Below are 26,700 nucleotides of genomic sequence, written 5' to 3'. Positions count from 1 at the left end.
TGAAGGAGACCCAGCCCAGGCACTGAGGGCAGGAGCAAGAAACAAAGGCAGGACAGAGTGAGCCAGGTAGGGCCCTGGCTGTTTATTCCGTGTGTCAGCCCTGGGGGCCCAGCTGGGCCAGGGCAACCCTCTGGGGAGCCAGCTGGGCTCTGGCTGGCCTCAGTGGCTTCTTTGGGGTGTGGGTGGGCGTCAGGGTTAAGGCTGGGGACGGGCTGGAACTAAAGTGCTTGCAGGGGCCCTTGAGGTTTGGTCCTAGCCGCCCTCCCACCTCGGAGGCAGGCAAGGGGCCGCACACCCCTGGGCTGTGCAAACGGACTCTCTGGGGCCCACCCGGCCAGGCCTAGGTGAGGGGCACACACAGGCTGGCGCCCGCAACGTCCCCTGCCAGGGAGGCTCCAGTCGGGCCAGGTGGGCCCAGCCGGGGGAACGTGTCCATCCAGAGCCGATTGTCCTCTGATTGTCTGATTGTCTGGTCTGAGGCCGTGGCCGCGTTAGCTCCTCCCAGCGCCGGGGCCTTGGGCCCGCTCCCGGCTCTCCAGGGGCCGCCCGCCCCTTCGGCCCCTCACCTGCGGAGCCGCTGCAGCTGAGGGGAGAGGCCGCCGGGGTCAGGGCGGAGGGGACATGGCCACAGCTGCCCACCCCGTCCCCAATACCCAAGCCTCTTACCTCACTCTCGACCAGGTTCCGTCTATACAGTGCCTCCTTGGCAGCCTCCTGGGGGGCCAACAGGAGGTCAGTGGGCAGCCCCTGGCAGCCCCGGCCCCCCGATGCCCGCCCGCCCGGCCCGCCCGCAGCTCACCCTGCTGCCATCGTTGCCCAGGCGCCGGGCGGCCTCTGTGTAGAACTGCAGTTGCCGCTCCAGCTGGGCCATGTACTCTAAGGGAGGGAGGGGGTCACGATGGGGCCCCCGGCCTCGCCCCTCCCCCACATACTCATCCCTGAGATCCTACCCCGCCGGATGCCGGGGCCCCCCTGCTCCAGCTGTGCCCTCTGCCACTGGCTGCGCTGTATGATGTCCTGGTACTGCTGGGCCACCTCGGGGGGCACCGGCCGCCGTGCCTGCCTGAAGGCCAGGATCTGGGGCGGGGGGGGGTGCAGAGGGAGTTGTGAGGGCCCTGCCCGGGCCTGCAGACCCCCAATCCTGCCCCACTGAGCCCTGCAGGATGGGTACCCACCTTCCGATTCAGACGCTCTTGGTCGAAGGCCAGCACACTGAGACTATGCAGGGGCCGGGCTGATCTATGGGGTTGAGGAAGGGTGAGGGGCTGCAGGGATCTCCCACCCCCGACCCCATTAATTCAACAGACACACTGGGCACTGGGGAACAGCGGGAGACAAGCCAGGCCCACCCCTGTGTTGCCGAGTCCACAACCTAATAGGGACAATGGTTGTACACCCAGGCAACTGTGACGCCAGGCGTCAGGGAGGGCTTCCTGGAGGAGGTGAGAGCCAGGGTGGGACTCAAAGGAGTCAGAGTTGGGCAGAGAAGCAAGGAGATAGTGTGGGGATAGGGGTGCTCAGGACATTGTAACACAGCGAAGCCCAGAGGTCAGTGAAAACTAAGTGTATCCATGAACCAACAGGAGGAAGTGGGGAGAGAGAATGCTGGACATATTGACGGAGATCACAAAAGGTCTTAAAGACCAAGCTGAGGAGTTTAAACTAGACGCTCCAGGAGAAGGGAAGCCAGGACAGGTCTTGGAGCAGGGGAGAGACATGCTCCAATTTGTGCCTGATGGGAAGCTGTCCAGGACAGGCTGAGATAAGCAGAAGGGGGTTCTCTCCAGCACAGCCGGGCCCAGCCACCTACCTGTTCCCCGGCTCCCTCACAGGAGCAGGCGCGGGAGGGGCTTTCGCTTTGGGCCCAGCAACCTGCTTCAGAGGACAGAACCAGTCTTGTGAGTCTCGGCCCCCTTGAACCAAGCCTCCCTCCTTCCCTGGGGCTGCCGATGGGCAGGGGTCTCACTGTGGGCACAGCTGCTGGCACGGGGTCGATGACCAGCCACCTCTCAGTTGTCGTCTCCAACTGCTGGGCCGTCAGTGGCTCCCGGATCCGAACCATCACCTCCAGCCGCCCCCCTGTGGGCCTGCGACCATCCAGGACCTGGGTGGGAGTGAGGGGAGCCTGTTAGGAAGCAGGCAGCGGCGGGAGGCTCAGAGCTGGGCTCAGGGAGACCAAAGCAGTTTCCAAAACACGAGCCCGTGGGTACGGCTGACACATCAGCTGCTCATAAAGGAGCAGGGTGCTGAGGGTATTTGAGGCCGGGTAGCAGGGAAGTCTGGGACTCCCGGGGACGGGCTGGGTCAGCAGAGGGGACCCTTGGGGGCTCAGGGCAGGCAGCACCTGGGTGGTGTTCATGAGCGGCACGGCCATACCGGAGCGGTCAGACGAATGTCCACCTCTCACCTCGAGGATCTCCCGGACCTCGCATGCTGTCTCCAAGGCGTCCAGTTTCAGCTGGGCTGTGCCCAGGACCCGGTCGGTCTTGAACAGCCCCCTGTGTGTGTGAGAGGGGACAGGATGGTCGGCCCAGGGGAGCTCCCCCTCTTCTAGAGCCCATGCAGCGCCTGTGGCCCCAGCTTACCCCTTGTGGACCACTTCGAACTTGATGCCTTTGGTCTGGATGGCCCTTCGGAAGCCACGGTGGCTGCGGTTGATGCAGAGTTTGAACTGCTCCTTGAACTCTGCCCAGGGAAGGAGGGAGGGAGGAGGGAGGGATCAGGCTGTGGTCTCATGGGCTTTCTAAGGAGGGCTGCCTCCCGCCCAAGGCTCACCAGGCGAGTCTGTGTTCTTGATCACACTGGTCTTGTCCTTCTGAGCTTCTTCCTGTGACCAGACAGGAAGCGAAAAAGCTCAGGGGCGCCTGCCCTTGAACCCCGGCCAGACTCACTCCCGGGCCTGATGGGGCTTGAGCCCGTCCCTCCTCAGCTCCCCACATACCACATTGGGATAGGGGAAGTCGAACCGAACAAAGACATCCAGGTCACCGGGGGACAGCCCTGTGGGCAGATGAGGGTCAGAGCTGGGCAGAGGGGTGGACCCCACGGCCCCACCCCTGCCTGACGCCCCCTCACCTGGGGGTGTGGGCAAGTTGATGCCCTTCACAATGAACAGGAGCATGTCGTTGCTGCTGAGGTCAGGGAAGATCCTTCCAGGAGGGCGGGCAAGAGAAAGAGGCACCTCAGTGCCACTGCCTGCCCGCCTTCTCTGCCCTCCCCCCAGTCTCTTAGGGGTGTCTCAGCGCCTAGGCTTGAGTTTTAGGACCAGACAGACTAGAATTCTCTATCCAGGTCCACCACTGGCTACCTTTTGAGTCCTTTCTCCACTCTGCATATATTTATTTGGGACTTACTCTGCACCAGCCAGTGGCCCTAGCTGCTGTGGGACCTTCTCTTTCTTTGACAGTATTTCTTGAGCATCTACTATATGCCAGCCAGTGTCTTCACTGCCGGGGATACAGAAGTAAACGAGGCAGACCCCATGCCTTTGCTCATGGAACCAGGGCTGGCTGAGTGGACAGATGACCCATGAATATATAAATAAGCAAACAAAACAACAACAACTCTGCAGAGAATTAAAACAGGGGAGAGAGAGTGGAGTGTGCTCAGAAGGGGCTGCTTTAGACAGAGTGATCAGGGAGGGCCTCTCAGGGGAGGTAACATCACAGGTGACTCTGAATGTCAAGAAGAGGCCGCTACATGGTAACCTGCATGAGAGAGTCTGAGCAGAGGAAATATAGCTGGTGCAAAGGCCCTGAGTGGAAACACGGCTGGTGTGTCCGATTGACCAAAAAGAGGTCTATGTGGCAGAAAGTGAGTGAAGTGGGGACAGTGGGAGGAGATGAAGTGATAGGGAGCCAGGCTATGCAGATGTAGGGGAGCCGGGGTAAGGGGTGTGGGTTATCCTAGATGGTGATCTTAGGTTATCCCAGTGGCTGCACCTAATGTCATCTACAAGTGGGAAAAAACAATCCCAACTCCCTGGGGTGTAAGAAGACTTAACAGGAGCAGAACCAAGATCACCATCCCACGGGCTGGCCCAGGCCTTTGGGACCAGGCACATGTCTACAGTCACTAGATCATCCCCATTTCCAAATGTGTCACTGTCAACACCCTATCGCCGTCCTTCACTCGCGCGTCACGTCTGCCTCAGGACCCCTGCACACACCGTGCTCCCACCAGCTCCCCCAACTCTACTCCAGACGCAAATCCTCTGCTGGCTTCCGGGGCGCACAAACCCCTCTCCAAAGGTCTGGGGGGTCTCAGGGGCCTTACTTGATGACGCTGAAGGTTCTCTGCTCAGAGCGAGCAGTGGGTGTGGGGAGACCCCGGGCAAAGGCCTGCTTCAGAGTCTCCATGCTCCGCTTACAGTCCTCCGCCAGCTTCTCAAATCTGCCGGCAAGAGGGCCCTGCTCAGGTCCCGGGTCCCAGGGGCAGGCTGGGGGTGCAGATGTCTGGTGGGGATGGGGGCGGGGCCTCTTACTTGCTGGTTTCAGCGATGTTGCCCAGGTGGGTGAACTGGTTAGAGTGGTTCAGGCACATCTGGGGGAGCAGAAGAAAGTGAGGGGAGGGTTGGGGGCCATGCCCTTGTAGCGACTTGGGCAGGGAATCCCCCTTCACCTCGTGCTGCTGCCTTATGAGCTTGCTGAGTTCACCGTAGCGCCGGACAGACTCCTGAGACAGACCTGGGCCGGGCCGCTGGACCAGGGCGAAGTCGTCCTTGTTGACAGGGGCGGGTGGCACCTGGGGAGGACGAGGCTCATGAGGTAGGGTCCGCTGGTCAGCAAGGAGCAGGCCCACCTGGGGCTCTGCCGAAACGTCACCCCTCCTTAAAGAGGCCTTCCCTGACTATGGCTTCATCCCCTGTCCCTGTTCTTCCTTCTTTCCCAAGGAGAAAAGTAATGCTCAAAGAGAAGTGGATGGTCCTGCCCCAAATGGCAGAATCTGTTATCCATTTTCCTCCAAGTCTGATCCCCACCCCCTCTTCCCTAGTAATGGAGTCCTGCCTGGGCACACAGCAAGAGACTACATGTCCCAGTCTCCGCTGCAGCTAGGGGTGGCCATGTGACTGAGTTCTGGCCAATGGGAGGCAAGCAGAAGTGACGGCAACTCCATGTAACTTCTCATAGATGGGATGCAGACAAGGCATCAAACCACCTTGACCATGTGGACAAGACCTAGGGTGTGGCAGAGCAACAAGATAAAAGAACCTGGGCCCTGAAGGGCTTTGTCTTTTAGAGACCAGAATGCCCTGAATGTTACATGCAAGAAACATAAATGTCTGTCTTGTTTCAGCCAGTCTTGGGGAGGCCTATTTGTTTCAGCAGCTTAACCTGGATGCTGACTAATACACTCCAAGTCACATGGCTGCTAAGCGGCATGAGCTTGAAGGGTGAGTGCTTGGGAAGGTCCAGCAGGCCTAGAGGGCTCACCTTGGTGATGTCCACGGGCAGTCCGTTGCGTGAGGCCTCCAGCATGGGCTCCAGCCCCTTGGCCTGGCGCAGGTGCATCTTGGCGCCCTCCACGTCATTCTTCTGCTTGGCTCGCAGCGCCGCCTGCAGGAGCTGCTTCCTGCGGCCCTCCAGGAAGGCCAGCTGCTGCTGGGCTGTGGGCACAGGGGCATCTGCGGGTGCTGCCCAACCCATGGCCAGGCAACAGGCAGCCCAGGTGGGGCAGGTGTACCTACCTCTGGTGGATGTGCCTTTGGGGGCCGCTTTGGCTGCTGGGGCAGATCCTGACTGGGGTGCCTTTGAAGGTGGGGCTTTGGGCTGGGCTGTGGGGGCTGCAGGGCTGTTGAGCTGCTGAGGGATAGAGAGGAAGTCAGAGCTTTCCCAGCACCTGTGATGAGTCCGCTCCCCAAAGGGTCAGGGCCCGACACTGACAACACTGACCGTCTTAGTTTCTGTTTCCTCAGCACTGAACACAACATATGATCTTGTTCACACTGAATCTTTGCAACAGCCCTGGGAGGTAGGGACTATTACTGTGCTCAGTTTACAGAGGAGGAGCCCGAGGGTCAGAGAGCAAAACGACTTGCCCAATGGCCACACAGCCAGAAGGCAGCAGGGCCGGCTGTGTTGCCGGGTCTTTCTGGCTCAAGGCCAGGACTGCTGGGGCTTGGCTTTGCTGCCACTCCCTGGCCTCGCCCCAAGGCCCCGGCCCCTCACACCTTCTTAGGCTCCTCATCCTCTTCATCCTCTGGGCCTTCATCCTGGTTGGCCAGCTTCACGGCAGTCTCGAGGACCCCCACCAGGCTCTGTTGGGTAGGCTCGGTGGCCTCCAGGCCCTGGATCGGGGGAAAGCCTGGCGGCCAGTTGGGACCCAATCAGGAGGGGGGGCCAACACCATGATGGTGGAGACTCAGGTTCCTCCCCCATAAGGAGCCTCAGGCCATTGAATCTACTTTGCATCTAAGAAAGGAGATGCTGCTGGTTGGGTGGCGATTGCCAGACCATTCCAACCTCCCTCTTGCCTGCCCTTCCTCTTGCCTGACCCCGGCTGGGCCTCGACCGGACTCCAAAAAGCAAGCACTGTGTGAGGTAGTGTGCTGGGTATAAGAGGTAGTCTTGGGCCTGGAGGTTCTCCCACGGGACCAAGGTGCAGACACATAATTGCTCTCATGGGGGATACACAGGCAGCTCTGAGATCCCAGAGGATGCCTCCTACCCACTGGGGGGCTGATGGGAGGCTGAGCAGGTATCTGTAAAACTGAGAGCTGATGACTAGGAAGGAGTTGAGTCAAAAGCAAAGAAGAAAGGGAGGGAGCAGGCAGTGGTGGGCTGGTGAACAGGCTCTCCACATAAAACCTCCTGATTTTTATTGTTTCCCAATTTCCGTGGTATAAACTCTCCCATTGTGACTGATTTTAAGCTACCAATCATCTAACAAGCTTGCAGAATTTCTGAATGTGCAAGCCATCGGCTCCCTGAGACTGCAGAGTCAGAAGGAATAGCATCTGCAAAGGCTCAGAGGTTAGAGGGGTAGGGGCCGGGGGTGGGACCTACCTGGGGGCACAGGCAGCTCGGCCACATCCACGGCTCGGCCAGCCTTGTGGGCTCGGATGGCATCTTGGTATTGCTGCAGGGAACGTAGGTGTTAGGGCTTCCTGGGCAAGGTTTCGAGGGGCTGCCAACTCGCCCACCTTGTCTCCACACACCTTAACGATGCGCTCATGCATGCGAGCCTTCCGCTGGTCCCCCTTGGTCTTCGCCTGAGCCGCGGCCACACAGTACCGCTCCATCCGCTGCTCCAGCGCCTCCAGGAGAGTCCTTGGGGGTGCAGGAACCTCTGGGCCAGACCAGGGGATAGAGTTAAGAGTCTAGGGTCGAGGAGACTGTCTTGCTCTGGCTGGCCCACCCCACAGGGTCCCAGAAGCCTACCTGGGATGGAGGGCACGACGGCAGGAGTTGGAGGCTGTGGTGGCAGTGATGGTGGGTCTGGGGGCAGCTGGTCTGGGGGCAGAGAGGTCCAGTCCAATGGGGGGCTTGCTTGTGGCCGCCCTTTCCCCCACCAGGCTGGCCTGGCCTGAAGGTGGGGTCCCTGGGCCTGACCAACAGGGGCGGCAGTATTAGAAAGAACTTTGTGGAGGCCTCCAGCAGTCCTGGAGGGTGGGCAGGGTGGGGTCCTCACCAGGTGGAGGGGGCAGGCGTGACAGGTCCACAGGCTCCCCCCGGCTCAGGGCCTCCAAGACAGCGTCAAAGCTCTGGGAAAAGGAAGATCAGGGGAAGAGGCTGCAGCTGGAGGCCATGACCCTGAGGGGAGTCTCTATGCCCTGCCCACAACAGAGGACTCCCCGCTCTGTCCCTTCCTTTGCAGCACCTTGCTCAAGCCTCTTCCAGACACTTATGCCCATTTCACAGAGAGGGTAAACTGAGCCTTCAAGAGGTGCAGCAAACTACAGCTACGGAGTAACCAGGATTTAAATCTGACTCCAGAGCCCCTGTTCTTTGCCATCATGCAATGTCAGGAGCATCCTGTTCTCTCCCTCCGACCCTGTCCGTCAGTCTGGGCACACCTTGGCCACGCAGAAGTGTCTTGCGGCAGTGGCGGTATCTCCCTGCTGCTTGGCGCGGAGGGCGGCCAGCTTGTACTCACGCTGGCGGCTCTGCAACTGGGCCAGGGACCTGGGAGGTCCTGGGCTGCAGGGACCTGGGAGGGGGAACAGCACGCAAACCATTTCTACTTAATTCTCACAACAAAGACTGTTCTTAGGCCCACCTTATAGATTTGAGAATTAAGGCTCAGAGAGGGGATACTGCCTCCCCAAGGTCACACAGCCTGAAGATGACATGGTGGGGACTCAACCGCACGACTGTCAGTCTCTGGAGCCATTGCTGTTTTGCCCCCAAGAGAATTCTGGAAAACTTTATGTATCCTTACACATTTTTAAGTTGACATCGAAAACTTTTCATTTTAAGTTGAAAAAGTAGCAAGGGTTGTCATTTCCAGTGTCTCCAAATATTGACATTTGATAAAGAAAACCATCACACCACTCTTTTAAATCAAATGTATCCTAACTACTATGGGGATTTGAAACTCACCAATATTCCCTTTTTATTTTTTCAAACTGTGGTAAAATACACAACACATAAAATTTACCATCTTAACCCTTTTTGAGTGTACAGTTCAGTGGCATTAAGCACGTTCACATTGTTGGGCAACAGTCACCACCGTCCATCTCCAGAACTCTTTCATCTTCCCCAACTGAAACTCTGTCCCCATAAACACTAACTCCCTATCCCCTCTCCCCGAGCCCCTGGCACCCACCATTCTACTTTCTGTCTCTACGAATTTGACTCCTTTAGGGACCTCCTATAAGTGGAATCACACAGTATTTGTCCTTCTGTGACTGGCTTCTTTCACTCAGCATGATGTCCTCAAGGTTCATCCATGTTGTAGCACGTGTCAGAATTTCCTTCCTTTTTAAGGGTGAATATTATTCCATTGCATGAATGGACCACATCTGTTTATCTATTTACAAGCATACCTCTGAGATATTTCGGGTTTGGTTCCGGACCACCGCAATAAAGCAACCACCGTAATAAAGTGAGTCACTCAGTTTTTTGGTGTCCCAGTGCGTATAAAAGTTACTACACTATACCGTAGTCTATTAAGTGTGCAATGGAATTATGTCTAAAAAACCAACGTACATACTTTAGTATAAAAATATTTTATTGTTAAAAAATGCTAACTACCAACAGAGCCTTTAGCAAATTGTAGCAGTCACATCAGAGATCACTGATCACAGACCCCCATAACAAATATAATAATAATGAAAAAGTCTGAAATACTGTGAGAATTGCCAAAATGTGACAGAGGGACACAAAGTGAGTAAATGCTGTTGGAAAAATGGCGCCAATAGACTAGCTCAAAGCGCGGTTGCCACCACCCTTCAGTTTGTAAAACACCACAATATCTGAATCACAATAAAGCAAAAACTAGAAAAAACCAGGTGTGCCTGTATCCGTCAATAAACACCATGTTTCTTCTACCTTTTGGCTATTGTGGATAATGCTGCTAAGAACACAAGTGTACAAATACCTTTCCATGTCCCTGCTTTCAATTCTTTTGACTATATACCAACATTTACTATATATATATATATATTTTTTTTTGCTCCGTAAAAATTTTTAATTTCTTATATAAAAAATAGCGAAGTTAAAACTGACTGGGGAAAAATATATAGAAAAAGGTAAAAATTATTTTTTGCTATTTTATTAGTTTCCCGTTGCTGCTGTAACAAATTACTGCAAAGTCAGTGGGTTGAAACAACACAACCCAACATTTACTATTTAAATGTATGTCAGGGTTCACATTTAGCAATCAGGAATTTCAGATATTCTTTTGACTATATACCAACATTTACTATTTAAATATATGCCAGGGTTCACATTTAGCACTCGGGAATTTCAGATCTTCCCTTATTTACATCCACGTCTCCCGCAGAACTGCATCCTAACATGATATATGTGGGTACTTGAAAGGCTTTTTTTGACAGCCCCATCGTACATTTAAATGTACATCTATGCACTGTATCAGCAAAGTTGGGAGACAGGATTAAATGGCTTATTAAACAGTATGTTAGTTACAGTTTCAAACAATATGCTCAGTTTTTAGGGGAAGTATCCCTAAATTGAAAGCAATAGGTACAATTGTCAGTATATATAAAAAAATACAATAGATACACCACCCAGTGTCCAGAAATCCTAGAAACACCTGAAAAACAGCATGCATTGTACTTTTTCAGACTGACAACTGGACCCACTGCTTTAGTTTTGGAGGACTTGTCTGAAGAGGTGTCTAAAACACCTTAACGTTTTTTTTTTAATTGAGGTATTATGAATTTACTACGTTGTGTTAGTTTTAGGTGCACAGCAAACTGATTCAGTTATTTATATATATTTACTTATTCTTTTTCAGATTCTTTTCCATTATAGGTTATTACAAGATACTGAGTACAGTTCCCTGCGTTATACAGTAGGTCTTTGTTCTTTTCCTATTTTCTATTTTCTATATAGTAGTGTGTATCTGTTAATCCCGAACTCCTAATTTATCTACCCCTCTCCCCAACACCTTGACATCTGATTGGCTTTGTTTCCTGCCATCGCAAGTCTCTGTGTTAAAGAATTTCTCTTCCAGGATAGAATTACGGTTACAATTATTATCAGCACGAAATTGAGCAAAGCCTAAATATATTGAGCTTTTTTGACAAATAATTTTTATATACTAGGAGTAAAATTTTATTGGCAAGGCAGCTCTTGCTGACACGGCGGTGGCTGGGTCCACCTCCTAACATTTATCTCTGTTTCCTTGTTTATTCTTTTCCTACTTTCCTTTTTTGTTTTTAATGTGTAGAGAAACCTGCTTCACATCAACAAATAGAAGAGAGAGTCTTATTATTGTGACGGTCACGTGATTCTCAGAGCCCCTGCCCAGCTACATACCAAAAACTCCATTATGAAAAATTGTTGATGATTTCAGTTGAGAATCTCAGGTGATGATTTCTGATAGTCATCCTTGAACTTTGCCAAAAACAAAAGCTTAGAAACCAGCCTGGCTGCAGAAGGATTTAGAGACCAGGGGTTCACTTTCTGAACCCCAGGCCAGTGTTTCAAGTATCTCTTTGGTTCCCACCAGGGCAGCGTTTGCCCCTGGGGCAGATCCCCATGTTCCTTCCCTAAAGGGGGAGAAGGGAGGTTGGGGGAAAGAAACTTCTTGGGAGGTGCGTCCTCCAGCAGGTGAGTTTTATAGGAAAGACAGACAAGCTGAGGGCTTGGGAATTATTCACTCAAAACCCTATGTGTGGGAATCAAAAAATCTACAAACAGTAAATGCTGGAGAGGGTGTGGAGAAAAGGGAACCCTCCTACACTGCTGGTGGAAATGTAAACTGGTACAGCCACTATGGAGAACAGTATGGAGGTTCCTTAAAAAACTAAAAATAGAGCTGCCATATGACCCAGCAATCCCACTCCTGGGCATACAACCGGAGAAAACCATAATTTGAAAGGATACATGCTACAGGGTGAAGTAAGTCAGGAAGAGAAAAACAAATACCGTATGCTAACACATATATACAGAATCTAAAAAAATGGTTCTGAAGAACGTAGGGGCAGGACAAGAATAAAGACACAGATGTAGAGAATGGACTTGAGGACGTGCGGAGGGGAAGGGGAAGCTGGGACGAAGTGAAAGAGCGGCACGGACATATATACACTACCAAATGTAAAACAGATAGCTAGTGGGAAGCAGCCGCATGGCACAGGGAGATCAGCTCGGTGCTTTGTGATCACCTAGAGGGGTGGGATAGGGAGGGTGGGAGGGAGACGCAAGAGGGAGGGGATATGGGGATGTATGTATACATATAGCTGATTCACTTTATTATACAGTAGAAACTAACAAAACATTGTAAAGCAATTATACTCCAGTAAAGATATTAAAAAAAAAAAAGGATACATGCACCCCCAACATTCATTGCAGCACTATTTACCACAGCCAGGACATGGAAGCAACCTAAATGTCCATCAACAGAGGAATGGATAAAGAAGATGTGGTACAGGGACTTCCCTGGTGGCGCAGTGCTTAAGAATCCGCCTGCCAATGCAAGGGACATGGGTTCAAGCCCTGGTCTGGGAGGATCCCACATGCTGTGGAGCAACTAAGCCCGTGCACCACAACTACTGAGCCTGTGCTCTAGAGCCCACGAGTCACAACTACTGAGCCCACGTGCCACAACTACTGAAGCCCGGAGGCCTAGAGCCCATGCTCCACAATAGGAGAAGCCACCGCAATGAGAAGCCCACACACTGCAAAGAAGAGCAGCCCCCTGTCCACAATTGGAGAAAGCACGCAGGCAGCAACAAAGACCCAACGCAGCCAAAAATAAATAAATAAATAAATTAATTAATTAATTTAAAAAAAGAAAAAAGAAGATGTGGTACATATATACAATGGAATATTACTCAGCCATAAAAAAGGACAGAATACCGCCATTTGCAGCGACGTGGATGGACCTAGAGATTGTCATACTGAGTGAAGTAAGTCAGACAGAGAACAAATATCATATGATATCAGTTATATGTGGAATCTAAAAAAAGAGTACAAATGAATCTATTTATAAAACAGAAATTGAGTCACAGCTGTAGGAAACAAACTTACGGTTACCAGGGGTAAGGCGGGGGAGGGGGGAGGGATAAACTGGGAGATTGGGATTGACATATACACACTACTATATATAAAATAGATAACCAATAAGAACCTCCTATAAAGCACAGGGAACTCTACTCAATACTCTGTAATGACCTATATGGGAAAAGAATCTAAAAGAGAGTGGATATATTAACATGCAAAACTGACTCACTTTGCTGTACAGCAGAAACTAACACAACATTGTAAATCAACAATGCTCCAATACAAAAATTTTAAAAAAACCCTAAAAGGTCTTGAGATTTTGAACATTGTCAATGCGAAAAAAAATAAAGAGGTCATGATTAAAATTACAGTGACTAATAAAATAATGTTGTGTTTCTGTAAAAAACAAACAAAAAAAACCCCCCAAAACCCTATGTGTGGGAATGTTACCCTGTCATAGAAAGGAATGGAGTTCTGACACATACACTGCAACATTATGCTAAGTGAAGGAAGCCAGACACAGGAGGGCAAAGAGTGGACGGACGATCCCACTTAGGTGAAATGTCTACAGAGGCAAACCCACAGGGACAGAAAGTAGAATGGAGGTTACTAGGGGCTGGGAGAGAGAGAATGGGGAGTTAGCATTTAATGGAGACAGAGTTTCCGTTTGGGGTGAGGAAAAAGTTTTGGAAACAGAGGTGATGACTGGGCAACATTGTGAATACGCCAAATGCCTCTCAATCGCACATTGAAACATGGTTAAATAGCAAATGTGTTGTTAAATATATTTTACTGCCACCACACACACAAAACTTCTCTGTGAGCTCATGCCCCCCCGGAAGGTAGGCTCCGGGGAGGGAAGGGTATTAAAAATATCTAACAATCAGTGTCGGGCCTGCAACCCCGCAGAGGGCCCTACCGCTGAATAAATACCCGGCCCATCCCACGTCAGCCCAGCCCTGTCCTTGGCCTACCTGAGGGCAGCTGGGGCTTAGCGGAGACCAGGGATGAGGCTGGGGCAGTTGAAGGAGGACCCTCCACGATGACCCGGGGATCTGGGGCCGGTGGGTTCGTAGGGACCGGCTGGGTGGGTGCTGGGATGTGGCTGGGCGTAGCCACTGGGCCCTTCCCCACAGCCACAGGCGGCGGGATGTCCCCTTCATCAATGGCTTTCCCCTTCTGGACGGAGGCCAGCAGGTTTTCAAGCGTCTGGGAGAAGATGTGAATGTGGGTTTGGGAGGGGCCTGGAGCTGGGTGATGAGGTCCCAGCACCCTCCCGTCTGCCCGCTCACCTTAAGCCCCCGGTCGTAGCGCCGCATCTTGGCACCATCTCCGGCTTGCCTGGCGCTTTCGATCGCTGTCTGGTAGAGGGCCAGCCTCTCCTGCAAGGTGGCCTCCAATCCGGGGCTGGGCGTTGTGGCCTTTGGCTGCGGGAGGGGCCAAGCACACAGTCTGGGCGGTGACCCCACTCGGGCCCGCCCTGACATCTTCCTTGGTTGAGTACCTACTGGATACCAGGCATGTTGCTACCCTAACCCCAAAGGGGCAGAAATCATCATCCCATTTCCCAGGGCAGAGAACTGGGGCTCAGTGGTGTCCCGCCACCTGAGCGAGGTCCCATGGCTGAGAGGGGAAGAGGAAGGCCTTGAACCCTGGGCTTCAGGGACCAGTGTCTTCGGAGGTATACCTGGGCCACAGGAGGGTGGGACTCCAAAGCCTTCTGCTCCTCCCCAAGGACCTCATTCAGTTCCGCCTGCAGGGACACACAGCCAGGGGCCAGTCGTGAGGGCCTGCCAGATGGGGCAGCAACGGAAGGGAGGTCTCCTGCCCCATTCCGGGTGCTCACCAGCAGGTCATCATCAGCCTCCACATCCTCCTCGTCCGTCCCCTCCTCCTCGTCCTTGTCCGGGTCTCTCATGCACAAGCTGGCCATCTTCTCAATGGCCTCCATGGGCAGGGGACCTAGAGGCAGGGGGAGGCCCCAGCCGGACCGGGATCCTTCAAGAGCCCCCAGCCTCCCGTCCTGGTCACCCACGGCCCCGAAAAATAGGGTAGTAGGCGGTGGGGCAGCATGTCCCCCTCCTGGCCCTTCACGGCACCCCATTGCCCTCGGGCCAGCTAGGCATGATCCCCCTCCCCGCCCATCTCTCTGGTCTCATCTCTTCCTTATCCCGCCTGAGTTGGAACCCCAGATCTGCAACTTTCTCACTGCGGGACCTTGGGCAAGTCACTTCACCTCTCTGGGCCTTAGTCTTCACATCTGTTGGATGGGGACAACAATAGTCTCTCCCTCATAGGTAGCTTGTGGGGACTAAAGGTAAGTGAAGCTCTTAGAACAGCATACTGTCAGCATTTTGTTGTTCATGTTATTCTGGTTATCCGCAGTATCCATGCGCTATAAAGTTGCCGCAGACATGGAATGAGCAAATACTGAACCATTGTCCCTGGAGGAAATACAGCATGAGGTTCCCGTGAGCCTCTGGGCACATTTTTGTCCCCCAGCCAATACACAACCTTGTCTTATGTGTGCTTCTATTTAAAGACACCTTATTTAATATATACTGTTGATTCACTAACATTGAACTCGAGGCCAACAGCACCATAAGTCACGCCTGAATGAAGCTTATATAGAAGGTACATCCCAGCCTGCTCACGCTTAGGAACAGGAGACAGCACTTCAGCACTACGCTTGGGGGCCACGTGGATTCACAAAATCACCAACAAAAAGCACAAAAAAGAGAAAAATGTGGCACTGAACGCACCAAAGAAAGGATACTTATTTATGCGCTGAGACAAGAAGGCGGAGTGTCGCCTCAGCTGGGAACGTGCACATCGGGAGACAAGTTTTCTGCAGCTCTGTGCACGTCTGTGAAAGACTGCAAAAGTACTACAAGCACTGATTTGGGGGTTACAAATAAATTTAAGCTAGTAGGTGAAATCGCAAATTCAGAATCCATGAATAACGAGTATCAACCGCATTAGCTACAAAGTGTAAAGGCTCCTTCTGCCCCGAGCTCCAGCCCCACCTGACCACTGCAGAGTCCCCTGGCCCCTGCCATCTCCTCCAGGGCCTCTGCATGTGCTGTGACCCACCCCCCAGAAGCAGTCCCCCACTCTTCACCTGGCCCTCCCTACTGCAGGTGCCTCCTCCAGGAAGCCCTGTCCAGCTCACAGGTCTCCCCCATTGCTCTGTGCCTTCCCCATCCCAGCCCCGGTCACGGAACAGTGGGTTGGAGGGCACGCCACGTCCTATGTGAAGTGCCTGATGAACACTAGAAGATTAACTCCTGTGATGTAAGTGTGGTCATATTCCCATTTTACAAACAGGGAAACGGAGGCCCACACAGGTGCTGGAATTCATCAAGTCACACAGCCAGTAAGTTGCAAAGGTGGGATTCGAAACCTCATTCTGGCTCCAGAGTTGATTGCTTAACTCTTACCCAGACTGTGGATGCCAGAAGGGCAGGCACCTTCTCTGTCTCCATTTCACCATCGCCCCAGAGCCCAGCTCCAAGCCCCGCCCACAGAGGGAGCTCACAAAATGTTCAGGGTGTGTTGAGAGTCTTACCTTTGCCTTTAAGCTTCTCCAGGGCTTGGGGCTGGCCCCCCACCAAAGCCAAGAACTCAGCCTCCAGTTCCTGATCGTTAACTCCGTCGTCAGGGATCATCAGGCCGTCTGGGGAGAGGTCAACTAGTAGGCCCAGCTGTGGGAACAATGGGGGTTCAGTCAGACCTTGGGATGCACCCCAACTAGCTCGAGGCACCCATGATGGACCTGGAGTCCCCTTGGAAGGAAGGGAACCCAGAGCTGGGGAAAGCCATTTCCCTGGGGAGTGCCAGGAGGCCAGAACAGGCCCCAGAATACAACAGATGTCCCAAGGTGGGCAGGTCCTCTGGCACAGATCAACATGGGGCAAAGGGCAGCTAGAGAGACCCAACTGCCTGCTCTAAGCCCACACCCATGATGTGCTGCTAGCCAAGGTCAGTGGGGAAGGAAGGCCCCACACCCTGCCCCACAGCAAAGCCACTCTGCACACCTTGGTTTTTCCTTTCCAGCATCTTTGGCAGAGCGAGCCATGAAGGAAGGCTGGAGGTGTCAAGAGCAAATAGAAGCCTAGACAATGTAGAAGTTGGAATTGGGGGCTTTGCTGTGTAACATACCTGTCTTCCTATCCTATCCTGGTTAATGACCAACCATGATGTGATAATATCAGGTTGAAGTACACAAAATTAACCCCTTTTCTTTGGATCAAAAATGGCCAAATATTGGCAATCATATATGTCTCCATCTAATAGTAATAATGATGATGACAACACTTATTGAGTGCTATGTTCTAGCACTTTCCATAAGCTATCTCAATGAATTTTCGCAACTATCCCGTGACATAAGGACTCTTAGAGGCTCCATTTTACAGATGAGGAAACTGAGGCTTAGAGTGGTGGAGCCAAGTGTCCAACGTGTAGAATCCAGGAGGGAACTTCACGTCACTCAGACTGTAATACCTGGGCACTAAGTTATGGCCTGAGCTCCTTCCATCGAAGCTGAGAAAAATCAAACTCTCCCAGTGCCTGGGGTAAAGGCAATGAGGGAGGGAGAAGGAGCCCAACCACAGTTCTGTGGGCTCATGGCAGCAGCTCTGGATTTGTGCTTAGCTCTGGCCAAGCAGTTAATCCTTATGACCTTGGGCAGGTGTCTTCACTTCTCTGGGTTTCAGTGTCCTCATCTGTACAATGGGGATAAAAGAGTCTGACCTGGCCAGACTGATGCGAGGGTTCCACGGGTGCTCAGGCCAGGAGACCCGTAACTGTCTTTCTTACCCCAGGTCCGAGGCCTTCCCCTCCCGAACTGGAGCTGCTGCGGCAACAGGTGGCCCTGAGCCCTGGGAGGGGCGCCAGAAGCTGGGGAGCCGGGGCCAATAGGCCGCACTTTGGGAGTCGAACCTAACCAGGGGGGCGGGGACCGGGACTCACCTGGGGTGAATATCGGGCTCCCTTGGGGGTGGGGCCCTCCCTTGAATGTGTGACAAGGGTGGGAAGGGTCCCCTGGGCCGGGCCGTGGGGTACAGACTCACCTGGCGGGCGGTGGCGGCTCCTCGGCCCGGGGTTCCCGAGGGTCCCTTTCTCTTGTGCATCTTCCAGGCTGGATACTCGGACCACCGGACCCCTGGCCTGGCCTCCCCCGGGGCCTATGGCCGCGCACGAGCCCTTCCTGAATCCCACGCCCCTCGCTGGCGCCCCGCAACCGCCGACCTCCCGCCCTCGGCCTCCCGGGTGGCCGCCCCACTTCCGCCTCGGCCCTTGGGCTCCGCGGAACCCGAGCGCAGCCACCGGACTTGCAGGGCCCGCCGCACTGAAACTACAACTCCCGGCAAGCAGTGCGCGAGCGTGCAGGCGCGCTGCGGAGCGATGGGCGGTGCCGCGGGCTGCGCGGGAAAGAGGCGGAGCGTGCGCAAGTGCGAGGGGTGGTGTTGGCATCGCGCGTGCGCGCGACGACGCCTCGAAGTGTGAGGGAAAGAGGTGGAGTGTTTGCGGGTGTGAGGTGAGGTGGAGGCCGACGGTTGGCCACCTGCGAGATCCGGCCTCTCCTGGCGATGCTGGTCTGGGCATTCCTCGCTTTTCGGTGGCCGGGGTAGGGTTAGGGTGGGCCTGGTAACCAGAAGCCGGGTCCACAGTGGTCAGGCCTCGGACCCCCAGCTGCCCGGCCTCCGTGAGGGCCAACTTTACCTTTTCTTTTTTTTTTTTTTTAAATTAGTTAATTAATTAATTTATTTATGGCTGTGTTGGGTCTTCGTTTCTGTATGAGGGCTTTCCCCAGTTGCGGCGAGCCGGGGCCACACTTCATCGCGATGCGCGGGCGTCTCACTGTCGCGGCCTCTCTTGTTGCGGAGCACAGGCTCCAGACGCGCAGGCTCAGTAGTTGTGGCTCACGGGCCCAGCCGCTCCGCGGCATGTGGGATCTTCCCAGACCAGGGTTCGAACCCGTGTCCCCGGCATTGGCAGGCGGACTCCCAACCACTGCGCCACCAGGGAAGCCCTACCTTTTCTTACCTCAGAAAAATCTCACGCAGATTATTTAACCGAATTATCCCCCAACAGATGCAGGTAGATCTCAGTTCCTGTTAAGGACAGAGGGACCTCGACAACTTCTCTGGCCCAGACTGGGTTTGGCCTGTCTGGCCCCCTAGGCTGGAAGGAATTGACCTGTGGCGGCGACTCCTGCCTCCCCAAGACTCCAGGCGTCCCCCGAAGGGCGCCCCACCCCTTGAAGTGTTCCCCGGTGGCCGCTCTAAAGTCCTCCGATGACCCTGCAGGGCCCCACGTGTCACCTCGAAAATCCTGCATTGTCCCTAGAAGGGTCCTAGGTAGCCCAGCTTGGAGGGAGGGGGCTTCACACGGGCTGCCCCATCTTAGAGACTAGAGGGGGGCGGCCCAGGTGCTCTCAGGCCCCGGACAGAAGATAGGCAGTTCCCCCTCTGCTCTCTGCAATACGGAGGAGTTTAACTTCTTAACTCGGCCATAGCCCAAGGTAGCCATGACTCCCATCCTGTGTCCCCTTGGGGCCCACGTGACCCCTGGGGCAGCCAGATGGGCCCAGGTGGGGGTGGGGTGGCCTCAGGCAAGGCCACTGGGTCTGTACCCAGAGACAGGAACTGCTTGTAATGACGAGATTTGCTCTTGCTTTCAGATTCCTCTAGGGAGGGATAAAATGAGTAAGAGGAAGAAGCTTCGGACCTCAGGTATTTATTTGGCCATTCAAGTTGACACCTCTTTATTGCTGCTTCTGCTTACAGGAGGAAGGTGGGCTTATTGCAGAAATGCTAAGATGATCACACCAAGCTCCTTAAAATAACAACGGTGACTTCATACATGCAATGACTTCATACAAGTGTAACTCATGGAGAAGTGCTTACAGTAAAAAGGGAAAGCTTTGTGGAGCTTCCCCCAGCCTCGAGTGGGATCCCACAGCCTAGGGGAGGCCCCCAGGCTTCAGGGCAGGGGTCCAGCCTCTATGCAGGCCCACTCTCAGAGATGACCCGTGAATAGAGCTTGATGTCCTGGTGTGTGGCGAACTGCTTCGCTCTCGAGCCAGAAACCTGGGTTCATCTCTCTGTATGACGGCAGATGACCTACTGTGTGTCTCACTTTCCTCCTATTTGTAGGGGATAAGAGCACCTACGCTTTACTTTCGAACAGTGATTCTCAACCCGTTGTGGGGAGCAGTTTGACCTCCAGAGGACATTTGCCAATGTCTAGACACATTTTTAGTTTTCACAACTGGTGTGTGGGCGGTGGTGGGGGCGGGGGGGGCAGTGTTGGTCCTGGCATTTAGTGGATCTAGGCCAGAGATGCTGCTCGAAATCATAGAATGTGGTGGACAGTCCCCACAACACAGAATGACCTGGCCCCAAATGTCAATAGTATCCAAATGTCAATAGTGCCAAAGTAGAGAACTGTGCCCTAGAGCTCACATGTGGATTAGTGTTTGTAGAGCACGGAGAGTAGATGCATGGTAGGACACAAATACATGCTGCTGTTATCATTGCCCTTTCAGATTAAGAAGAAATTTTTCATTCTGAAACAACTTTAAGCTTATAGAAAAGTTGTAAAAATAGTTCATTTCTGTTTGAATAAAAAAAAAAAAAGAAATCAGGGACTGTGGCTACCTTTGAGGGCGTTGTGCCTGGAAAAGAAACATGAGAGGAACTTCTGTGTTCTTGGAAATGTTTTGTTTCTTGATCTAGATGTAAAATACACTGTTCATTTTATGAATTTGCAGTGCGTTGTACACCTATGCTAACTTTTCTGTTCTATATTATTTGTCATTAAAAAGCTAAAGAAAAAAAAAGTTCAGAGTTCTGTCTACCCTCCCCCAGCTTCCCCTAATGTTAACATCCCCCTCAACCATAGGATGACGATCAACCATATAGTGTAGCATAAAAAACAGGAAATGAACCTCAGTACACTACTTCTTCCAAACTTCTTCTTTGTATACACAAATACAGTGTTTTTATTGGAAAATAGAATCATCACACATACTGATCTGCAACCTCTGTTTTTCAACTTCATGGTATTTCGAGACTGTCTTTACTTCTCAATATATGTATAGAATTCCTTCATTCGAAAAGGAAAACACCCAGTGTTACATAGTATAGCTTCATTTTCCTGTCATTGGCTAAGGTAGTTTAAATTTCTTAAAAGTTTAGAAATGACCCCTTCACTTAGTGGTTAATGAACTTCGAGAGTAGCACTCCTTTTTTCCCAAGATGTGGGACAGGAAAGATACTATCAACAGATTAAAGGTGTTTTGTGCAGAGATGAGTAACAAGCTGTTTGGAGGCACAGGAATTTCTCTGACCTTCGAGGGGGAAGCTGGGGCCAGCCAGGCCCACCCACAGCAGGTCATATGGGGCCTCGCTTTGCAGTGGACTCCCCTGCTCAGTGGACCCTGGGCTGGCCCAGGACAGCTCTTTCTGTGTGTCCTGGATGGCGTGGAGAGAAAGGAAGAAGATTCTGGCAGGTGGTGAAAGGAGCCCTTTCCCTTGTGATGTCTTTGGCCTCTGGTGTTGAACACAAGGTTCTGCCTTAGTTCTTAAATTAATCCTGTGGGAACAGATCACAGGAAGGAAATGGGAGCCTCTTCACTTCTGATATTTTTGCTTTTTATTTGGTACAAATAAATGTCCATTGGATGAGCAAAGCAAGCTAGTGTTTGGACATCTTAAAGAAACTAAGTAAATGAAACTGCTATATTTTTGCATTTTATGGCAGACCACAAGGTGGGAATGTGTTTGTGTGAGAAACATTCATCGCAGCTTTGCTCTGGGTGCAGTGCTGGCGTAGGCACCTGAGGTGGGGGGTGGGAGGCAGGGTGAAGATGATATCAAGATGAGACTCAGTTCCTGCCCTTGACAGCTTCAAGATCTAGTCAGGGGAAAAAAAAAGATGTTTCTCCCTGAGAGAGCTAATCAGGTAACAGTGGGGTGAAGTTCTAAATGGGCACACACGAACCGTAACTGACAGACTTGGGAGAAATTACAGGAAAGCCACTGTGGTCTAGTGAAGCCCCCAAAGCTGAACGGATGCTGAGGAGGACCCTAGCATTCAATGTTGGAGAGAGGGGCCTTATTCAATGGTTTTACTTCAAGGTATGTAAGGAGCTGAGTTTGGAAAGGGTCTACGTGACTGACCTCCAAGAAAATCAGAGCCGGGTCTGGTTTGTCTTTTTGTTCTCACTGCCTAGTCAGAGATGCAGTACACAGTAGGTGCTCAATAAGTGCTCAAGTGTACTTAGGTGTGGAGGCTCTGGAACTGGACTGCCTGGATGCTGTTCCAGATTCCCCAGCCTCCCTGTACCTCAGCTTTCTCGTCCATAAGATGGGCCTAACATCAGGGCCCTGCCTGAAGTTTTGTCATAGCGCACCTGAGCTCTCAGGACAGTGTCTGGCATGGAACTCAGGAGAGTCAACCCTTATTATTTGTTCATTGAATAAATGGGTCAGTTGGGGCCAGAGTTTGGAGAGGTTTTACAAGCCAGCCACTATTGGCAGTTTCTGTATAAGGGAATTTCCTTCATTCAACAAATAGATGTTAATATGCACCTTTAGGCTCTAAATTGCTTTCAGTGCTGGGAAAGGTATCGTAGGGATACAACAGGGACCAAGAGGCAGCAGAGAAGTCACCTCCTTAGCACTCGATGAGTCTGGGTCCCAGTTTTCCCAGGATGGATATTCTGCAAGCATCATGGAAAACCAGAGTGGTACATAAGTTAGTGTTGTCTGCATTTCCTGGGAGGTGATCTGGGTTTTCTTGTGCGTTTATTCAGTCATCTGCCAAGTATTTATTGAGCACCAACAGTTTATTAGATGCTCTTCTAGGTACTTGAGACCCAGCAGAGAGTGAGATAGATGAGGCCCCTCCTTGCATGGAACAGGTTGTAGTGGAGGAGACAGAAAATGACCCAGTGCCTCGGATACTTGCAGAAGGTGTGAAGTGAGTAAAACAGAGCATGGGCCCGAGAGGAGTTGCTCTGTAGAAAAGGCAAGGATGCCACTGCAGGGACATTTGAGCTGAGACCCGAAGGAGCCAGCACACACCTCTCAGCACTTCCGCAGAGAGACAGTCAGCTGGGCCAGGTTGTCTCGTGTGGTTCCAAGCCAGGCCCAGTCACCTCAGGATTGAACGTCAGTCATGACCAGTCCGTAGATTAAAAGCCTTTGGATCCCATGGCCATGTAAGCTCCTGGGTCCCACCTGGATGAAATTCCATCTCATCTCTCACTCTCAAGGCAAGCGTCAGAGCAGGGATTTCCTGCCCTTTGCACAAGCCTGCTCATGTTGCATCAGTGGCCCAGATGTGTTTGGTGGTCAGCCATGGCGGTGCACGCTCCCGCCATCCCCCTCCCCTTCATCTTCTTTTGTCTCTAAACCAGGAGGGGAAGGAATCCGTCCTCCAAAACTTCCAAAGAACCCAAGGTTAGGAGACTCTGACGGGGACCCCCAGAGTTCCAAGTTGGGCCATTGGCATCACCCTGAAGAGACAGAAAGCAGATCAGGACCCGCTCCCTCTGCAGAGCAGAGCCCGGAGGCACCAGGACAGGCAGCTTCCAGGTAGGTGGCTCAGAACTTTCCAGCAAGCCTGTCTGCTGACAGTGGGCACAGGAAGCAAAGGGGAGGGGGCCAGTCAACATGACCCATCCAGTGCCATGCATCCCCCACAGGGGCTCGGGGCCCTTGGATTGAGCTTCTCGAAGTTTTGCTCTGGGGACTCTCCTCTTCAGCGAGAAAGGTCGATATTTTAACCACGGGCAAGGAAGACCTTGAATTTTTCAAGGTTACTTAGTTACAGAATGCAACTTGTCCTGCCTGTTGGTCAAATCCATATTTATCCCACATTCCCTCTTAATCAAGAGGGGACTGAAGGAGTGGTGGGTCTGTGAAACAATAACCCGTAAGAGAGAATAACGATCTTTATGTTCCAGGCAGCATTCTAATAATAAATACTTTACACACATCATTTAATCATTTAATCCTCACGGCACTGTGCCATGGGTTTATGTCCCCATTTGGCATGTGAGGACTCTGAGGCTTCGGGAGATCATAATGACTTTCCCAAGGCCACTGAGCTGGTGCAGGGCAGGCTGGGGTTCTGGCTGCATCTGGTTCCTTTGCTCTTTACCACAGTGGTTTCCCAGTTCCCTTATTTTTTCAGAAAATATGTAATTAAGCACAGTAGGGGAAAGGAAGAAAGATCTGGAGAACCATTCAGTCTCCACGGGGTTAAACCACATGTAACTATAGCAGAGTAGAAAGGGTTAGCAGGAGTTAGGAGAAGGAAGGTTCCTGCTACCTGAAGTCTTCAGAGAAAGCATCATGGATTGGACTAGCACGTTTTCTGAGTGAAAAATTGAGGCATGCAGTCTGGCTGACAGAACCATTTGCTGGGGTGTGTGTCTGTCTGATCTCAGGTCTTTGCAATCTTAGGGCTAAAGGCTGTGTGTGTGATAGGAAGAGAGGGGCCATGTATCACACCTAAGCTGTTTCCCCAGACAGACACAGTGATGTCACACTACGCCCCTCACCCCTCGAGAGGCCATATCAGGGCTGACGGGGTCATGGCTGCCGCCCACCCTACTGTCTGAGACCATAAGAATAATCAGAACCCACAGAAGTGGGTTCCCACTCTTTTGTTTCTGTTTTTTAAATGTTTTATTAAGAAATACCACACGTGCAGAAATATAACAGAAGAAGGCAACATAAAGCAATCAGTTTAACACATTTATGTTGAGAAATGAAACTTTGCCAGTACCCCAGAAGCCGCCCAAACAACCCATCCCAATTAAAAATTTTGAAACAGGCGGTTGCTATCAGTATCTAGAGTTACTCTGTCTCCATAACCTCCCTTGGCACGATTCAAGCCCATTAGTGTAGCTTCATGCGTTTTCCTGCTCCACTTCCAAAGTTGAAACCATGAAGTTTCAGTTCCAGATTTTGATCTTTTTTTTACAACGTGCATATCCACATTTATTTAGACATAACCATAGGTCTCACCAGTTTTTTTAAAAAGGGTTTATTTCTTTAGAGCAGTTTTAGGTTTACAGTAAAATTGAGAGGAAGGTACAGTGGTTTCCGATACACCTCCTGTCCCCACACATGCACAGCCTCCTTCATTATCACCATGACTCACCAGAACGGTACATTTTTTAACCAAGGATGAACCTACATTGACACAGTCCATGGTTTACTTTAGAGTTCATTCTGTGTGTTGTACATTCTGTGGGTTGGCACAACAGTATAACAACATATATCCCTCATTACAGTATCATACAGAGTCTTCTTATGGCCGTAAAAATCCTAACCTATTCATCTCTCCCCTCAACCCCAGGTAACCACTGATCTTTTCACTGTCTCCATAGTGTGCTCTTTCCAGAATATCATGTAGTTGGAGTCACACAGTACATAGCCTTTTCAGATTGGCTTCTTTCATTTGGTAATATGCACTTAAGGTATCTCCATGTGTCTTCATGGCTTGAGAGCTCAATCTTTTTTTTTTTATAAAGCAGATGGCATGATTTTATGTTTTAAAATTTTTATTGGAGTACAGTTGATTTACGATGTTGTGTTAGTTTCAGGTGTACAGCAAAGTGAGTCAGTTATACATATACATATATCCACTCTTTTTTAGATTCTTTTCTCACATAGGCCATTACAGAGTATTGATTAGAGGAGAGCTCTTTTCTTTTTAGCGCTGAATACCGTCCCATTGTCTGGATTACCACAGTTTATTTATCCACTCACCCACTGAAGGCCATCTCAGTTGCTTCCGAATTTTGGCAGATAAGAATACAGCCGTTTTTTTAGACACTGTGTTCTTTGTATCTACAACTTCTTTACTGTTTGCAGAGCTGGGGGCTGGAGTGTCAGTCAGTCCAAATGAGAATTCCTGTTCTTACTTCAGGAGCCAGTTCCTGGGATTATAAGAGTTTAAGTGCTGCCAGAGCAGGCAGCTTGGATTCTGGATGTGGGACTCCACACCCTTCTTGGCAGTCACATGTCCCCTTCTCCATCCCACCCTCTCTCAGCAGGTGCTCCAGGGCCTCCCTCTTAGGAGACCCTGGGCGCTACTTTGCATTTGGATTTCATTCGCTGCTGTTTGTCTTACTATGCAAGTTAACAGCGTAGGAGGACTTGAGAACCTCCTCTGTTTTGTCTTTCTCCTCCCAGCTCTCCTTATGAGGAAGTAGGAGCTCCCTCCAGGCTCCTCGGGCAGCCAGAAAAAGAGCCAGTTCGCCTTCCTCCTTCCCAGGTGAGTCTGTTTTGCAGCCTGACATATGTACAAAAGATGCCGCCTCCCTTCAGCTGGAGATCTTGTCTCTATTCCTCATCAATAACTGCTGGTGGGAGGGTGTGCTGGGGATGGAAGGCAAGGGCCTTGAGAGTTTGAGATTGCAAGAGAGAAACTTGTTCTGGTGTCTGCTTCCTTGATTTCCGAGACGTCATTCCTCCCTCATCTTTACTGCTGTTTTGTTCTTGTTGTATCTGGTTCACAGAACTCAGTCGGGAGGTTTGTCCCCCAGTTTACAAAACCCAGGAAGACAGTGACAGGACGAGCAGAGAGGAGGGAAGAGGACCCCAGGAGTGGGGCCTTCAGCTTGGTAAGGTCCTACCATCGACCTTCCTCTTGGCCCAACCTTGGCAGCCAAGTTCAGCCTTGATTTCCTTTGGCAATGGCTAGCCCTGCATCTCTCCACACACACACCCCGTTTTTAGCATTACAGATGTCTGTGGATGGCAGGTGCCATGCCAGCAACTCGCAGGCCTGTGAGAGGTACTCAGGACAGCCGTGCCTGCACTGAAGCTGTCGAGGCCAGAGCTCTCTTCCCCAAGTTGCATGAAAGTAGTGAAACTCAGAAAGGCAGCCCACATTCCATCCCTGAACCCCTATGCTTCTCAGAAGCTTTTGTGTGAGTTGGGGTGGGTGGGTCTTACAGCAGGCTCTCCTGTCCTTGCCACCATGAGCTCCAGGGGTCATGATGTCTCTGGAACACACACACCTAAAAAAAGTGAGTGGCGGC

At 51.8% G+C, this 26,700-nt stretch overlaps 2 protein-coding genes across 9 annotated transcripts in view; one reads left to right on the top strand and one right to left on the bottom strand.

Moving 5' to 3' along the window:
• Positions 1–53: 53 nt before the first annotated feature.
• On the bottom strand, positions 54–17,962 carry CC2D1A (coiled-coil and C2 domain containing 1A). Of its 8 annotated transcripts, none has more exons than XM_027084957.1 (29): positions 17,702–17,962; positions 16,198–16,333; positions 14,476–14,591; positions 14,317–14,382; positions 13,922–14,056; positions 13,604–13,838; positions 8,015–8,148; positions 7,630–7,702; positions 7,380–7,451; positions 7,157–7,287; positions 7,005–7,077; positions 6,170–6,303; positions 5,687–5,798; positions 5,433–5,605; positions 4,621–4,743; positions 4,484–4,542; positions 4,276–4,392; positions 3,076–3,149; positions 2,942–3,000; positions 2,776–2,827; positions 2,586–2,685; positions 2,408–2,498; positions 1,967–2,104; positions 1,811–1,875; positions 1,176–1,239; positions 951–1,077; positions 800–876; positions 667–714; positions 54–583 (listed from the first exon to the last, which is right to left on the bottom strand). In XM_027084957.1, the coding sequence occupies exons 1-29, from the start codon at positions 17,759–17,761 to the stop codon at positions 563–565; spliced, it is 2,865 nt and encodes a 954-aa protein (XP_026940758.1). In that variant the 5' UTR covers positions 17,762–17,962; the 3' UTR covers positions 54–562. The 8 variants fall into 8 exon arrangements, with proteins under 8 accessions (XP_026940758.1, XP_026940753.1, XP_026940755.1 ...); XM_027084952.1 differs by having other exon boundaries at positions 2,345–2,498; positions 5,687–5,801; positions 17,702–17,876; XM_027084954.1 differs by having other exon boundaries at positions 1,811–1,872; positions 2,345–2,498; positions 5,687–5,801; positions 17,702–17,876.
• BRME1 (break repair meiotic recombinase recruitment factor 1) overlaps positions 17,799–26,700 on the top strand; it is a 19,819-nt gene continuing 10,917 nt past the window's right edge. The window contains exons 1-5 of the mRNA XM_027084964.1: positions 17,799–18,168; positions 19,315–19,366; positions 23,059–23,236; positions 25,850–25,931; positions 26,176–26,280. Of these exons, the coding sequence (XP_026940765.1) occupies positions 17,818–18,168; positions 19,315–19,366; positions 23,059–23,236; positions 25,850–25,931; positions 26,176–26,280 (768 nt within the window). The 5' untranslated portion in view covers positions 17,799–17,817. The remainder of the gene's footprint in view (positions 18,169–19,314; positions 19,367–23,058; positions 23,237–25,849; positions 25,932–26,175; positions 26,281–26,700) is intronic.

The sequence above is a fragment of the Aethalodelphis obliquidens genome, unplaced genomic scaffold, assembly GCF_003676395.1.
Source record: "Aethalodelphis obliquidens isolate GAN/ISIS:26980383/991018 unplaced genomic scaffold, ASM367639v1 scaffold53, whole genome shotgun sequence".
NCBI classification, from domain to species: Eukaryota; Metazoa; Chordata; class Mammalia; order Artiodactyla; family Delphinidae; genus Aethalodelphis; species Aethalodelphis obliquidens.
The sequence above is the reverse complement of the archived record's forward strand: the minus strand, read 5'-3'. Positions and strand labels throughout refer to the sequence as shown.